Source organism: Otolemur garnettii, unplaced genomic scaffold (assembly GCF_000181295.1).
Source record: "Otolemur garnettii isolate 467f Iridium unplaced genomic scaffold, OtoGar3 scaffold00070, whole genome shotgun sequence".
Classification (NCBI taxonomy): Eukaryota; Metazoa; Chordata; class Mammalia; order Primates; family Galagidae; genus Otolemur; species Otolemur garnettii.
In genome coordinates, this window is record NW_003852465.1 from 5,187,276 (window position 1) to 5,203,527 (window position 16,252).

The 16,252-nt window shown below is 36.1% G+C and overlaps 1 protein-coding gene across 4 annotated transcripts in view; it reads left to right on the forward strand.

The window, feature by feature from the left end:
• TMEM117 (transmembrane protein 117) overlaps window positions 1-16,252 on the forward strand; it is a 435,999-nt gene that overhangs the window by 351,810 nt on the left and 67,937 nt on the right. For all 4 annotated transcript variants that reach the window (XM_003793550.1, XM_003793549.2, XM_012807485.2 and 1 more), the window contains one exon: window positions 15,139-15,298. In XM_003793550.1, the coding sequence (XP_003793598.1) occupies window positions 15,139-15,298 (160 nt within the window). The remainder of the gene's footprint in view (window positions 1-15,138; window positions 15,299-16,252) is intronic.

The window sequence follows — 16,252 nt, forward strand, 5'->3', positions numbered from 1 at the left end:
GTGGGAAATGCTACTGAAATTTTGATGGAGATTGCATTGAATCTGTAGACCACTTTAGGTAGTGCGAATATTTTAACAATAAGGATTTTTCTGATTCATGATCATGGATACCATTTTATTAATTTGTGACATCTTCAATTATTTTGTCTTTTAATCTTTATACTGGAAGGATAAGTGGTTTACAAGCATCTGTAAAGTATTAAAGCTTTTACTAATCTGAGAAAGTCTATTTCTGAAGGATAGTTTTGTTGGGTAAAATATTTTGGTTGACAGTTTTGTTTTTGTTTTTTTTTTTCTTTCAGCATTTGACATATATCATCTCACTCTCTCTGCTGGTCTGAACAATTTCTACTGAGAAAGTTCTGATTATAGCTTTATAAACGTTTTCTTTTCTTGGTGGAGTAGATGTTGACTACTAATTTTCTTGGACAATAGTAGTTAAATTTAAACTAAGAGAAATTTGTTGTTACCATTAGGTTTTAATATGCCTGGATGAATTTTTAAGACATTATTCTTTCTTGTTAAATTTAAAGAGTTAGATATAGCCTTCCCTGAACAATTATTTAGGCATTTGAAGACAAGTAGCTGGACCAGATTTTCTTTAAAGGCTAATTTTGGTTTCTATTAATAATTCAATGAGCATTTTCCAGTGAATAAATGTTTCAGTGAAGCCTAGGCTTATTTTCCAGTTTATATAGCTAATCCTGTTTAGTTGATCTTAATTACTTTAGATGTCAAGAGCTAACCATTTCTTTTCTATAACTTGACTAAGAAATATTTCCAATGAACGATCACTGAAAGATTCCAAGAATTCTAAGTTTCTAAAGCTGTATTAGCTTTCTATTACTGCATAATAAATTATCAGAAATTTAGTACCTTTTAAAAGTATCACCCCTTTATTATCTTACAGTTCTCCAGGTCAAAAGCCTGTCAAGACATGGCTGGATTTTCTGTTCTGACTTAAGAAAAGTTGTCAGCTGTTTGCATTCTCATCTGGAGATTGGGATCCTTTTACAAACTCTTTTCTAGTTTAGCAGAATTCAGTGCCTTGTGGTTTTAGGGCTGACGTCTTCATTTTCTTGCTGTCTGCCAGGGCTGCTGTCAGCTTCTAGGGGCACTGTCATATTCTGGCTCCAAGATTCCCTCCATTTCAGCAACAGAGAACCTGCATCTCATTCTTTGAATCTCTTTACCTGCCTCCACTGCTACCAGCTAAACAAAACTCACAGCTTTTATGTGTCACCTGGGATTAGATTGGGCCCACCCTTTTGATTAACCCAAGATCATTTTATAAGCAATCTTAATTAAATCTTTACATATTTCTCTTCCATAAAAAGTAACATAATCACAAGAGAAACGTCATATTCGTGAGTTCCATTCAGACTCAAAGAGAGATGATTGTACATGGGCAGGCATCATTAATGCATCTGTATTTTATAATTTCATATTATGAAATATATATTTGTCCCTCAAAACATGCATGTCAACTTACATTCTCTTTCTTTTAATAAGAAAATGATAAAGTCAAAGTAAAAGGCTGTTACTGAGAAATATACTTCTACAGAATGTAATGACTTAAAGTGGCTGCTCTCAATTTGTGAACATAATGGAAAATTGAAGTATTAGATATGTTAGCTTTAGGTATTTGGGTAAACTCCAACAAAATTGTCAATTGCTTAGCCCATTGCAGCCAAATTGTTTTAAAATTAATTATCCAAATAATCCCCTCAATTTTCTCTTCCCATTTACCAAGAGAGATCCTGGAAGCAGTACACAAATTAAGTTTGTATCTGAATTCACAGAGAAAATATCTGAAACTGTATTTTCACCCAGTTTTTGAAGCAGTATTATGCTAAAAATAGAAGTTTTCAACAGTGGTCAATCTTTCTGCCATAAAACCTCTCTGTAGTTCTTGAAGTTGTTTGCTACCAGTTCATTGTTGAAATTCTCTTCTTCTCTGGTTTCTACTATACTGTTTTCTTCTGGATTTCTTCATATAACTCTGGCCACACCTTATTAGTCTCCTTCTTTTTCAGATATACTACTATAAGAAGTAATTTTCAAGGTTCTATCCATGGTTTTCACTGTACATACTTTGTCATCTTATTTTTGCATAGCACATTCTAGTAATCACTGTGACTTTAACAATTGCTTGTATTTGAATGATTCAGAATGACTGACCTTTTTCTTGGAGATTTCTGTCTTCAGTTGACTGCTGTTAATTCTGGCACAGATGTTCTGCTAGCCCCTTAGCTCAATAGGGGATGGTCCAAAACCAAGTCCATAGTAATTCATTTCTACTTTCTTTCATATTTCTCATTCCAGTTCATGTCTTCCCAATTCTTTTAGTCACATAATCTAGAAACTTTCAAAACATCTGCCTCTCTTCTCCCACATTTCACTACCCACTAACTAGAATTTCTATATTTCCTTTCTAATTTGTCATTCTGTCTGCAATATCCGTTCCACTGTAAAAACTGATCCATCTTTTAGGTCTAATTTTATTAAATGCTCGCCCATCCTTCATTCCATCCATATTCATATCAGTATAAAAATTAATCATATATTCCTGAAAGTTTCCTTTTTTTTTTTTTACTTTCAGAATGATTATTTGTGTATACATTGGTATCCTTCAACTAACTGGTAGCAAGTTCCTTAAGGGAGGGAATCATTTCTAGGTCTCTAAACTTTAGCACTGTGTCTTCAGCATGGTACATACACAGTTAATGTTTCTCAAACTTTTTTGTGGCCTTGCATGTATGATAATATGACTTTCTCAGAAAACAATCCTATTTTCCAAACTTTTACATTACCTGAAGTAATATTTTCTATGAAGAGGCTTTTAAAATTTGATGAAATTATACTTTTTATGTAGCCTTAAAATTCTCTGTTGGGCTTACCAAATAAGGATTATGATTTGCCTTTCAAGCATAAAAACCAATTCTTAATTAGATCAAACTTCTGAGTAGTTCTCTGATCATAAGGGCTCAACAGCTCTAACTTTATTTTTGAAGTTAAATAGTGGAGTTTATTTTCCATTTTTTCCTGAATTAGTCTTAAATAAATCTGAGTCTTCACACGTTCCCAAAAGAAACTAAATATATTTTCATAGTAATAAAACTTTAGATGCTTTAAAAATTATTTCTCTTAGAATTTAAGAATGAAGAGTGTCTAACGTGTGTCCTAATACTAATTTTTTGATCTTCCATTGTGATATGACATTACATCCTTTAAATATTTATATATGAATTCAGGAACTTTTTCTGTTTTTGTTGTTTATTTTATAGTGTTTTTTCAAAAGAGAAAAGTATTTCATATTTATAGTATCTACTTTCATAGGATTATACATGTATCATATGATCATGGAATAGATTGTCCCTTTCTGGGGTACATATAGGGATTTATGAAAATATTTTTCTTGGTAGAAAGTCTTCTGATGATATTGTCTCTTTAAGATATGTTTGAGAAGAAGCTCAAACACATTCTGGCCCTTGGCCTTGATTTACATAAATATGTAGGCTTCATCAGTCAAAAAATTTCATCACAATTGTTATTTTTGTTTGTTTGTTTTTTACTTTTCGGAGATGAAATCTTGCTCTCTTGGCCGGGCTGGAACACTTGATGTGATCATAGCTCACTGCAGCCTCAAACTCCTGGCCTCAAGAAATCCTCTCGCATTGGCCTACCAAAGTGCTCAGATTACAGGCATGGACCACAGAACCTTTATTTTTAATCGAATATATTAATTCATCCTATTTAAAAAATTTAAAAAACGTATTTTTGTCTTGTTTAGCCTACTTGATAATACCATATTTTTTCTTTTTCTGAAGAAAATTTAATAATAGGAAAAAGATGTAACTTGATATGTTTAGTTTAGTTTAAAAAATTCCACTTTGTATTTTTTAAACTTGAGATTATGTTTGCAGTCTCATGGCTATCATTTTTTAATTAAATAAATGATGGGTATAGTTTTTGTTGGCATTTTCTATACTTAACTGGGTACTTATCTATAGTAGATAAGATTATAGAACCTAATTCTGCACTGTGTGGTCCTCTTCTTCACTCTGTACACACTGGAGGAAGTGACACAGCGAGTTGATTCCTAATGCTGGAAGCCACTTGAAGTCCAAGTAGGTCCTTACCTTCCACTGAGCTTTTCTTCCCTCTATGCACATGTGTGCGCATCAGTTAGTTCTAATTTAATGCCAAGTACATGTGGTGCTTGATTTTCCATTCACTAGATACATCACTTAGAATAATGGTTTCTGGTTCCATCCAAATTGTTACACAAGGCATCGATCCATCCTTTTTATAACTGAGTAGTATTCTATAGTATTCATATACTACATTTCATTAATCTACTCAAATTGATGGGCCCTTGGGTTGATTTTTCAATTGTGAATTGTGCTGCAATAAATATTCAAGTGCAGGTATCTTTTTGATAAAACGATGTCTTTCCCTTTCGGTAAATACCCAGTAGTTGGATTACTGGGTCAAACAGTAGGTCCACTTTTAGTTCTTTGAGTACTCTTCTTGCTGTTTTCCATAGAGGTTGTTCCAATTTGCAGTACTGCGGTGTATAAGAGTTCCATTTTCTCTGCATCCATGCCAGCATCTACTGGTTTAGGACTTTTTAATAAAACCCACTCTGACTGGGATAAAGTAATAGCTTATCACCAATAAGCTACTTTTAAGAGCTGATGAGTAAACTAACATCACTCAGACATAGAGGAATTTAAGCTGCTTAAAGAGTTATCATATGTCATTTCAGGTGTCACCTTTATATCAAGATCGCCAATTCCTGGGATCTCAAATAGTTGTGATGGCTGGGTGCTGGGGGCAGGGCACTTTGTAATGTGGGCAACCAATTGCTACAATGCAGAGGTTCCTTTTCAGCTACCTCTTTTATGGCCTTTCAGGAAAAATACTTACCAATTTGTTTGTTCATTTCCGTTTGTTTAGTCCTTTTTGAGCTGCTGTTGTGCTCAGGACACTTGGTGAATTAATAGAGATATACAAAGATAAATAACACATAAAGTATAGTTCAATAGACAACAATGAAGTCTAATAATTTCTTTTAGAGACTCTAGATCCCAATAGAGGCACAAAGAAGGTAAGTTAATAACTACATCTCCTTTCCCAGGGATCCTGTCTTAACAAATGTGTTCAGGGTGGCCAAGAACTGGCAGTGGCATTTACTCACTGAAAGCCATATGGAGAAGCTGTGGTCTTTGACTAGGTCACTTGGCAAACATTACCTCTGTGCTCTTGGTGCTTCCTGATTTTATGAGTAGCAGACCCGAAGGAACCCAAATTCCTTCCTTCCCCACATCCTCAGGAGCAAGCTTGATTTTATCAGCTAGGCTGCTGGGTTTGGTACATTCACATATTTCAGGATGAACTGGCTTGAGGACAGAAATGGTGATTGCTTTTCTTACAGAGTTGAGGTGGCAACATGGATAATTAAAACAAGCAAAATGAAAAGTGTTGGCATTCTCTCAGGGCCATCTGTGACTTCAGCGTGCTGGTACTCAGTGTTCCGAAGGGAGCTGAGTGTTCGAACTGGTTCCCATTCTACAGCAAAAAGTGAAGGCAATCATTCTTCTGCTTTTGCCTGTTTATTTTATTTTTTTCTCATAAAAACATCGTTAGAAATTATGACATTAAATCATTTTCAATTCCTTTGGCATGTCACATTTTACTTGATATATCTTAGCACTGTGAAATATGAGACTGTATCATAATTTAATTGTAAAATTAAATTTGGTATCTCAGTTCATGTGTTCTTTTATTACGGTGGTAACCTTAATGTTTCAATTTTAATAGAGGACCCGGTTTTTATTTTTCTCTGAGAAGCTATGCAGCATGATCTGACTTATTTTGGTTAAGTTCCAACATTTTAACATGAGTATTATCGAAAGAAATAACAGTGATTTTTATTCCCTTTAATATTTTATGATAATTGTGCAATGTGAACATAAAGGAATATAAGATTGATGACTGGAATAAAAGAATATGAATAATAACTAGTATATACACACATAAAAGCATATTTATTATGTTGAATCACATGAAATGGCTAGGATAAAAAAATGGTCAAATTTTGGTAATTTTCTTTACCAAATTTTAGCAATCAACTTATTTTAATTAAGAGATTCTACACATGACTCTTACCTAGTTTAATTAAAATTAAACTGCATGATAGTTAACCCTAAATGAGTCGGCACTTTATGGATTATCCATGCCTACAATGATGATTCTCTGTTCTGATTTAATGCCTGCTTTCAGGCTGACTACCCAGTATATCTATCTTAAGTGATTATGAATAAAAGAAAACAATATTAACAAACTCAGAGACTTAAAGTAGACGTACTTTAAAAAGTCCAGAAGTTCGGATGAAGGGACAAGACTGGGGATTAAACCCTGTCTTGAAGATTATCTGAATTTATTTATGTGTGATACTCTATCCCTAATTACTATACATAATAGATTTCTGAGTAGGCTCTAAAATGAATATTTCCAATAGATGAGATTAGATGATACTCTATTTTTGAAAATTTCTTCAGATTTTTAACTCAAGAGAAAAAGTTATCTAGTACAGGGCAAGATCTTACTCACTGTCAGTGGATCTAAATTCTCATCACTTTCGTCTCTGGCAGCCTGAGTGACACAAGCAGGAGCCCTCATAAATGCACATACATGCACGCTTTTTTAGCCACAGGTCTATGGTTCTTAGGGGCTCACCCTAGAGGTTAGGAACCATTGGCTTAGCAAAGCTCTGTTAACTCTTCTTGGTCTCACATTCTAATTCCTATTAATCTAAGACATATTAGCAACAACGGAGGTGAAGGAAGCACCAACTGGAAATTTGCAAGCATGATTCATGGTGAGGAGCCTAACCACTCAAGCTGATAATTATGTATGAGTTCTTTCCATTTGATTGGTGGCCAGAAACTGGAGACAGTGGAATTGATGAGGCTGTGTGTCATGCTGGCGCTGGCTGCAGCCTGAAAGGAAAATAATCCAGATAATTGTTTAATTGGATACCACTTAAAAAGGGAAGCTGGAACTCCCCAAGAAGCGTAGTCCAGCGTAAACATCTTTTCAACCATATTGGCTAAATAAAAGCCCAAGGATGGTGCATTGACAGCCAGCATTCACGAGGTTCCATTTTCACTGCCACAAAACTTCCTTTACCTGTTCCCTGCTGGTCCTTGTCAGTGCTTGTCAGTTTTATTTTTCAATGTTATGTACTTTCTGGCTGATAATTTCCAATATTATAATGAAAAATGAAAATAAATTAAATGCTTGCTACAAACATATCCCTATTCCCATGAGAAGCAATGTAGTGCAATGGTCACGACCAGGACTGTCTTGAGTCACCCTAGGTTTGCAACTCTTTATATCACTTCTACCTTATATTTTATGTAACTTGTAAAATCTGTGTTATTAGTTAGATTAAGTTATTTAAACTTCCTGTGACTCAGTTTCTGCACCTGGGAATGGGAGAGGGTGGTACTGAGATTGTAGTAACATTACATGAGCTAATTTTTGTGAAGGGTTCATACCAGTCCCCAGAACACGTGTTATTACAAGTTCCACGTGGCTCTAATGGTAATAAGCTATTATCACTGTTTCTTTTTTATTTTCACATAAAAGTGACTGTTTTTATATAACCTAACCGAGTCATGGCTATTTCAAACTGGTGGTTTTGACTGAAATATCATGGCATGGTAAAATCTGTCAATTTTATAAGAAGTGACTCAGAAAAACAAATTGCATGCAATTTGCAGCTCTATCTATATAAGACACTGAGCCTAATTTTAGAGCTGGTATGACCAATTAATGTATTTCAGTCCCTCTTTTCTCCATTCTTTTGAGATTTTATTTTTAGTGCTTTTTCTCTGAGCTGTATGCATTCATATTTAATGATTGCCATTTTTATTCCTTTTGTAGAATTAAATATTAATATATCAGGCAGAATACCTCCTTTAATTTCCCTTTGGAGTCATAAAACGTTACCAGTAACTTTTTTCCTGAGATCTGTAGCAATACCCTTCATCAAAACAGAAGTACATAATAAAGCCAGAAAAACACTTATGAAGAGCTCTTAGAAAGAATATTATATATTGGGTAAATGAAATGTATCAGAAAAAGCAATTCTAAGAGGTGAGTTGTTGCCACTGATTTGATCTTAGGAAGTCCTCACACAAAAAGCATATGACAAATTCTAATTACTTAATAAATTATAACAAAAAGTTTTAATGATTAACTTTAATTACTTTATTTACAATGAGGTTATTAGAATAAAGAAAAATGATTCCTTTTTTCCGCTTTAATGAGGAATTATTGACAAAAATTATGTATATTTAAGATGTACAAAGTGATTGGATATGCCTATGTCAATATCATCAAATTAATCACAATCAAATTAGTTAACCCATCCATCATCAAATATATTTAGCATTTTGAATGTGTATGTCTCTGTATGGTGAGGACACATACTCTCTCAATGAATTTCAAGTAAACATTACAATATTGTGAACATTGTTTCTCTTATTTCTGTGAAAAATGCCCTTACCCATTTTATAGGGATTGACTCTGTAGATAACTTTGGGTAGTATGGACATTTTAACAATATTGATTATGTCAATCCCTGAAGATGGGAATTTTTCCATTTATTTGTGTCTTCTTCATTATCTTTCATCAATGTCTTACAATTTTCAATGGACAGATCTTTCACCTCCTTGGTTAAATTTAAGCATTTTAATTTTTCGATTTCTTTGTAAATGGGATTTTCTTGATTCTTTCCCAGATAATTTATTGTTAGTAGATAGGAACACAATTTATTTTTACATGTTGATTTTGTATGCTGCAACTATATTCAATTTATTTCTTACTTTAACAGGTTTTTGGTGGCATCTTTAGAGTTTTCTATATATAAGTCATGAGCTGGGAAATATTTGTGTGGAGATCAGTGGCATGAAAACTCAAGGGCTGAAGCTCTCTGGGGAGGACGAAGGTTTGCAGTTGGTGGAGAGCAGGATGGCACCTGTCTTCTCGGCTTGGGTTTGTGGTGATGGGGAGTAGCCCCAGTGGGACTGGCAGCTTGGTGCTTTGTTTTCGAGAGGCTCCTAATTCACTGGTGGCAGCAGCTTTTGGATCATAAGGGTAGGAAAGCTCTCCAGCAGCTCGGGAGCCTGCTGACTAACAGAAGTGTGAGGGCTGAGAAACAAACTCCCCAGCTGCCTCTTCCATGGGTCTCCAAGTTTCTCAGAGGTTGATCTTTGCTAAAATTTGCTCCTTCTTGTTCTCTGTAATTTCTTCCTGTGGAATCTCTGGTAGGTTCTGAGGCTTTTCCTTCAGAATTACACTTGAACTTTTTTCATTTACAACTTTTCTTTTATTTTCCTGAAACAACCCATGTTTCTAATCAGTCATTTTTCCTTCCTTCTCTAACTGTAGCATTAGTTTTACCCTTAGCCTTTCTGATAAGTCACTAGTGGTGATGAATTCCGTCTGCCTTTGTTTTTGTGGGAAAGTCTTTATCTCTTCATTTCGGAAAGGCACATTTGCTAGATGTAGTCTTCTTTATTAACAATTTTCTTTTTCTTCAGCACGATGAATGTATCATTTCATTTCCTCCATGTTTGCAAGGTTTCTGTTGAGCAGTCCACAAATATCCTTATCAGAATTCCCTTAGATGTGATGAGTCTCTTTCTCTTGAGGATTTTAAGTGTCCTTCTTTTTCTTAAACATTTCACAATTTGATTATACACTATTTTCTCTTATCTGTAGGAGATGCATTCCAGGAGCCCCAGTGAATACCTAAAACCATGGATAGCACAGAATCCGATTGTCATTAATCAGAACATGTTTCTGTTCATGTTAATGCCTTTTCCATATTTACTAAGCACTTATCATGCATTGTGACCATAACTATTGCAGTTTGAGGTGCAGTAACAATACTAGCATTAATTTCATTTTCCTACACAATTCCATTGACAGAAGATTCATTGTTACCATATTCTTGGCAACCTTAGCATATGATTTTATTTATTTAGTTATTTATTTAGTTATTTATTTATTAGAGTGGAGTTTCTCGCTTTCATCTGGACTAGAGTGCAGTGGCATCATCATAGCTCACTGCAACTTGAAGCTATTAGTCTCAGGCATTCCTCCTGCCTCAGCCTTCGGAGTAGATGAGCCTTCGGAGTAGCATATACCACCATGCTCCGCTAATTTGTCCAATATTTTATAGAGTTGGGGTATCGTTCTTCCTCAGGGTGGTCTCAAATACTTGACCTCAAGTAATCCTCCCAAAGTGCTAAGATAACAGCCATGAGCCACAATGCCTGGACTGGTTTTCTTTTCATATTAAGTTAGGGACTTTCATCTTTTCACTTTACAAGATAGCAGTTTTAAAAGACAGGCTTCTATTTGGTATATCTAAATTGCCAGTATCACTACTCTTGTGTTTGGGGCTGTGTTATTAAGAAAAATAAAAGTCACTTTAACACAACCTGCAATACTGTGACAACCAGTCTGATAACGGAGACAGCTACTAAGTGACTAACTAGCGGGTGGCATATACAGTCTGAAAATACTGGACAAGGGAATGAATCTCATCCTGGACAGGGCAGAGCAGAACAGCATAAGATTTTTATTGTACTCAGAACAGAACACAATTTAAAACATACATTGTTTATTTCTGGAATTTTTCCTTTGAATATTTTCGAACCATGCCTGACTGCAGGTAACTGAAACCATGGAAAGTGGAAGCCCAGATGAAAGGATACTACTGTAATAAATCTCAGAAAATCTTCTTTGGGTTGATCCTATTTTAGATTCCTTAAGCTTCTAGAATCTGAATATCCATATCTGTCCCAATATTTGAGAAATTTTCAGCCATTTTTTTAAATAAACTTTTTGATCTTTTCTTTCTCTCTGCTCCTGTGTCTCCCATAATTTCCCTATTTATTATCTTGATGGTGTCCGTAGGTTATTATGCTTTCTTCACTCTTTTATTATTGATTTATTTTTTAATTTTTTTTTTGTTCCTCTAATTTGGCTAACTTTGAGACCTGTGTTTGAGTTTGCTAATTCTTCCTCCAGCACGATCAACTGTGCTACTGAACCTCTCATTTGAATTTTCCAGTTCTGCCGTTGTGTTTACTCCAGAATTTCAGTGTGGTTCTTTTTATGGTTTCTATTTCTTTATTAAACTTACAATTTTGTTCCTGAATTGTTTTTCTGATTTCATTTACTTGTCTGTTTCCTCTGTTGCCTCATTGATCTTTAAGATTATTGTTCTTTGTCAGGAAATTTATAGACCTCTATTTTTTTGAGGTTCTTACTAGAGTTTATTACTTTCTTTTTTTGGTGTCATATTTGCCTGATTATTTGTTACATATATAGCTTTGTGTTTGTATCTGTGTGTTTGGAGGAATAAACACTTTTTTCCAACCCTTACGTGTTTTTGGAAGATATAGAACTTCTACTGGGTTCCCAGACTGACAGGAATGCTTCCAGTATCACAGTCTACTGGGCTTTTCATCGGGTTTTGAGACTACTGCTAGATCTGCAGTTAGGTCTATAATTGGAGGGCCTCTTAGCAAGAGCCCAGTTCATAAGGATTTTTTTTTGGCCTGGGCCAGATTGAACTGCATCCAGGACTTTGGGCAGTAGAGTTGCCACTGGAACACTTTGCTTCGAAGTCCACAGTTAGGCCCACAGATGGTAGGCCTGTTACCAGGTACATTGGGGGTGTCTCTCACTTTAGGTTCTTGGGAGGGCTCCCAGAGGGTCAGTTGGTGGGTCTTCAGGCAGTAGGACTAGTCCTGGACCCTGGCTAAGAAGAGCTAGAAGTGAGTCAAAGGGCTGCTTCAAAGTTCATAGCTAGTTCAAGGTTCTTTAGCTTCACTCCAGGGTCACAGGCAGACATGCCTCCTGCTGGGTTTCTTTTTGTTGTTATTTGTTTGTTTTTCGAGACAGAGTCTCACTTTGTCACCCTTGGTAGAGTGCCATGCTGTCATAGCTCACAGTAACCTCAAAGTCCTGGGCTTAGCGATTGACTTGCTTCAGCCTCCTGAGTAGCTAGGACTACAGGCACACTCCACCATAGTGCCTGGCTGATTTTAGAGATGAGATTTCCCTCTGGCTCTGGCTGGTCTCGAACACATGATCTCAGGCAATCCACCTACCTTGGCATCCCATGTGCTGGGATTACAGCCACTGCTCCCAGCAACTCCTGCTGGGTTTCTGAGTGGGCCTTGACTGTGGATGAACAGGCCAGAGCTGGTCTCAGGTCTACTTTAGGATTTTTATTTGGACAGAGGTCAGCTGGCCTTTCTCCAAGGACATAAATGAGCTTGTCTTCTGTAAGGTCTCCTGATGGCCAAAAGTGCTATAACATCATAGCTAAGAGGACCTAGAACTGAGATATAGGTCTCTTTTAGGATCTGCAATGGAACCCAGATTGGCAGGGCTGCCACCCAGAGGATGAATAGGCCTATTTCCTGGCAGATTCCTATTTGGTCAGGAATGTTCTCAGATCACAGCTGAGAAGTGCTGGAGCCAAAGCACAGGGTCCCTTTGAAGTCCACAGCTGGGACTGAGTCCTGCAATCCTGTCACACAAGGTGCAGGTGCATATAACTCTTCACTGGTCTTTTGGGGGAAGTTCTGGTGGCAAGGCCAAGTCTAGAGGGGTTGTAGCCAAGTTCATAAGGGGATGAAGCATTTTTGGGGCCAGGACCACATTTTACAAGTCTGCCAACTGGATGCAGACTTGTCTTCACAAAACAGCTCTGCTTGGTCTTTGGATCCTTCTGGAATCCTCCTACCTGAATTCTAAAACTCCCATAAGGCATTTTTGTCCATGGATTGCTGCCAAATTCTTGTTACCATGGGAGAATATGAGTGGGGGACCTCCTACTAAGTATTTCACTATCTTGTTGATGTTACTCCTAGAATAGCTCCTTTATAAATAGTGTTATAGGAGAGTATTCTAATTGATCAGCAGGCACTTATTCCAACCTCTTAGACTTTGATGCCTAAAAATGTGCTTCTAAATGGGTATTTAATTTATTCTGTGCATTTACTTTAGACCAGCGAAGTAACATTAGAGTGTTAATTCTTGTGTAATCAATTGTCCTCACTGAAGGAGTTGCCAGGTGAAAATGCAATAATGATATTAAAAATATTAACCTGTAGACAACAGGCTCTGACAGGGAGGATGGACAGTGACCATAGAACTGGAATGAGGTGCAGTGAGGTACTAGAGTGCCGTTGCTTCACGAGGGGTTCACTGTGCAGTGCTGGCTAAAGATGGGTGAGAGGGAAGTTCTGTGAAGGAGGCTGGGAGGCAAATAAGCAGAAACATGAGGGAACTGGGACCCCAACCTGCACAACCATATGAGTGTGACCTGTGGAAGTGTATATATCCAAAGCTTCTTTTTGGGAAACCCATTTGAAAGCAAAACATGGTATAAAAATTACTCTTACTACTCAAAGGAACTTTATCTATTTTTTCATGGAGAGTATTATATTTCTTGTTGAAAAAGAAAATTGTGGTAATTTCATTCAGATTTGTTTAAAGTTTCTCAAACTCAAAAAAACAAAAACAAATTGACTTAATCTAGAGAAATATTTGTTTAATTTCCACTATGCTTGTGTTTGGTTATATAGTTTTTGCAATTTGTATCTGCTGAATTGTAATAATTAGGTAGGATTTCTCTCACTTACTTAATTCATTTTCATTTCTATGATCAAAAATATTCTAAAGACAATTGGTACTTTGTATTTTTGAGTTCATGAGTCAAATTCCTTTGAGGGTTTGTAATTTTAATAAAATAAATGAGCTTTAATAGAAATGTTTATTTTCCAAAATTTAAAAAAAATGTATCTTTTCTATTTGTGGGGAGAAAAATGTGTGAGGATTACCTTCTATTAATTATATCAAAGTATAGCTTGCTCCAAATAAGAAGTTTAAGTAAGAAAACCAAAATTTTTATTTAAAAATTTATACTTTGTACAGTGGAAAAAAGACTTCTAGGAAGATTTATATTATTCTTTTATGGATGCAAATGATTATAAGACTTTACTGGCAAAAAAAAAAACAAAACCAATTTGCTAATTTCTAAAATGTGTAAGTTGTTCAGTGGTGTTATTTCACCTACATGCTTTTTCTTCAGTTTTCCTTTATTTTCTTTTGTATACATTTCTTTTTTTCTGATTAAATTTATTTCAAAATATTTGCATGTTTTTCTTTTTAAAATTCAAAACAATATCCAGATGCCAATATAGCTCTGAAAGCAAAGGCTGAACTTCATTAAGGACAATTCTCCAGCTGATTAAATTTCTAGCAGCTACATTTCCAACCTTCTTTAAATGTCAATATTAAAGACTAATTTAAGTATTTGCTGATTTTTATAAAAGGCTTTAATTTTAACAAATTCTCATTGAACTCCATTTGCACATAAATATGCAAGATTTTATGGGAGCTGCGTAGATTTATAAGAGAAAATCTCAGCCTCCTGGTGTCTTATTCATAACAGGGAAAGGATGAATTGGCATGGAGAGAGGACACTCAGCCACACATGAGTCATCTGTGATATGTGTCCTATGAGAACTGCATACACTATTAGAATTCAGAGACGCTTCCTTTTATGGAGCTTAGCAGGCCGTGAGGATGGTGATGAGACTAGTCTAACTGTGCCACTCTGGAATACAGAACTTTGTCACCCATTCCCCACCTGCCTTACACCCTTACACACACATGCCTACTCCCTACAGTAAAACAGTGTGCGTACAATGAGCTACACACCAATGTTTTCTTTGGGACACTGATTGCACTAACCAAGGTCATTTATGTTATTTTTTGTTGTTAACTATTTGTTCCATAATCATTATCTTAATGCTGTTTAGGGAAAATCTTATGCTATAGTAACATTTTTTTCTAATTGCTTTTGAAAGAAAGGACTCAATTTACTTCTTTTTGTCATCTTCCTCTTAGTGAGTACACCTTAGGGTAGGTACGCAGCAAGGGACCGCCATTTACTATAGCACAGATAGCACACACTCTCCAGTGTCTACATTACTATGTCTAATGTTCTTTAATAAGTGTCATTTCTTACAGGACGGTCCTCTTTACTCTGTCGTCAGTGGTCGTACTTGTCATTACAACTGACTGGATCAGCTGGGACAAGCTGAATCGGGGATTTTTGCCCAGTGATGAAGTTTCCAGAGCGTTCCTCGCCTCTTTCATCTTGGTCTTTGACCTCCTGATTGTGATGCAGGTGAGTTTCCCTCCTCCGCTGAGGCCGCCCTACGCACTGTTCTCAGGGTACCAAACACTGTACAGCACATCTCCGGGAAGCCAGAGAAGTACACAGTTTACAGTTGCTATTAACTAGGCCTTCTCTGTTTATATTTACAGCAATTATACTGGGAAAAAAAGCCAATTGCACTTTTATAAGAAAGGCACCAAAAATTTATCTTGTGGATATTGCAGGGCAGACCCTAGAACCCTTACAGCATGTTGATGTAAGCTTTGGCGGAGTGAGGCAGAATAGGGGGAACACAAAAAACAAAAACAAAACCCTATCATTTAGTCAATGGAAAGCTGCAGACATGCGGATGATATACAGCCAGCAAAGCAGGGGAAGGCAATTGTCAAAGCAACTCGGGTTTTATAGCAGTTGGAATGAAGTGATGTAAAAATGCTCTTGCTGGTTATGGAAATTATCACTTTCTTTCAGTATTCACCAGAGATCATTCCATTTTCATGTAAACAGTGTTTCTGCCCTGCTTAGCAACAGATTTTTTTTCTACAATGGCATCATGCTAACCAGTGTTATTCAAGTAATCTTCCAGTGCGAATGTTGGGGGCTTTAGGAATATGATTTGGAAGGGAGAAGAAAGATATATTAGCTATTTCTTGGCACTTTATCTTGCTCATTAAATGTTCATCCATTTGCTGGACATTTTCTTATTGGTTTCATAAGGCAATTTTGGTTTTTCTCCTCCTGCGGCATTATAAGTCACCAGAACAAAGGCTACCATTGCTTAAGGGACAGGAGACTCCATTGTATTCAGAATTGATGTGAGATTTCATAGGATAACATATTGGTTTTCTCATTTCTAGAGGCAAAGAGAGGCTTTGGGAAGAGATGTCCCTAGTTCTTTCAAAAGAAAATAGTATTTTATTTATTGGGTATTTTTTTAATTTGTTAAATAATATATCCCGGGCA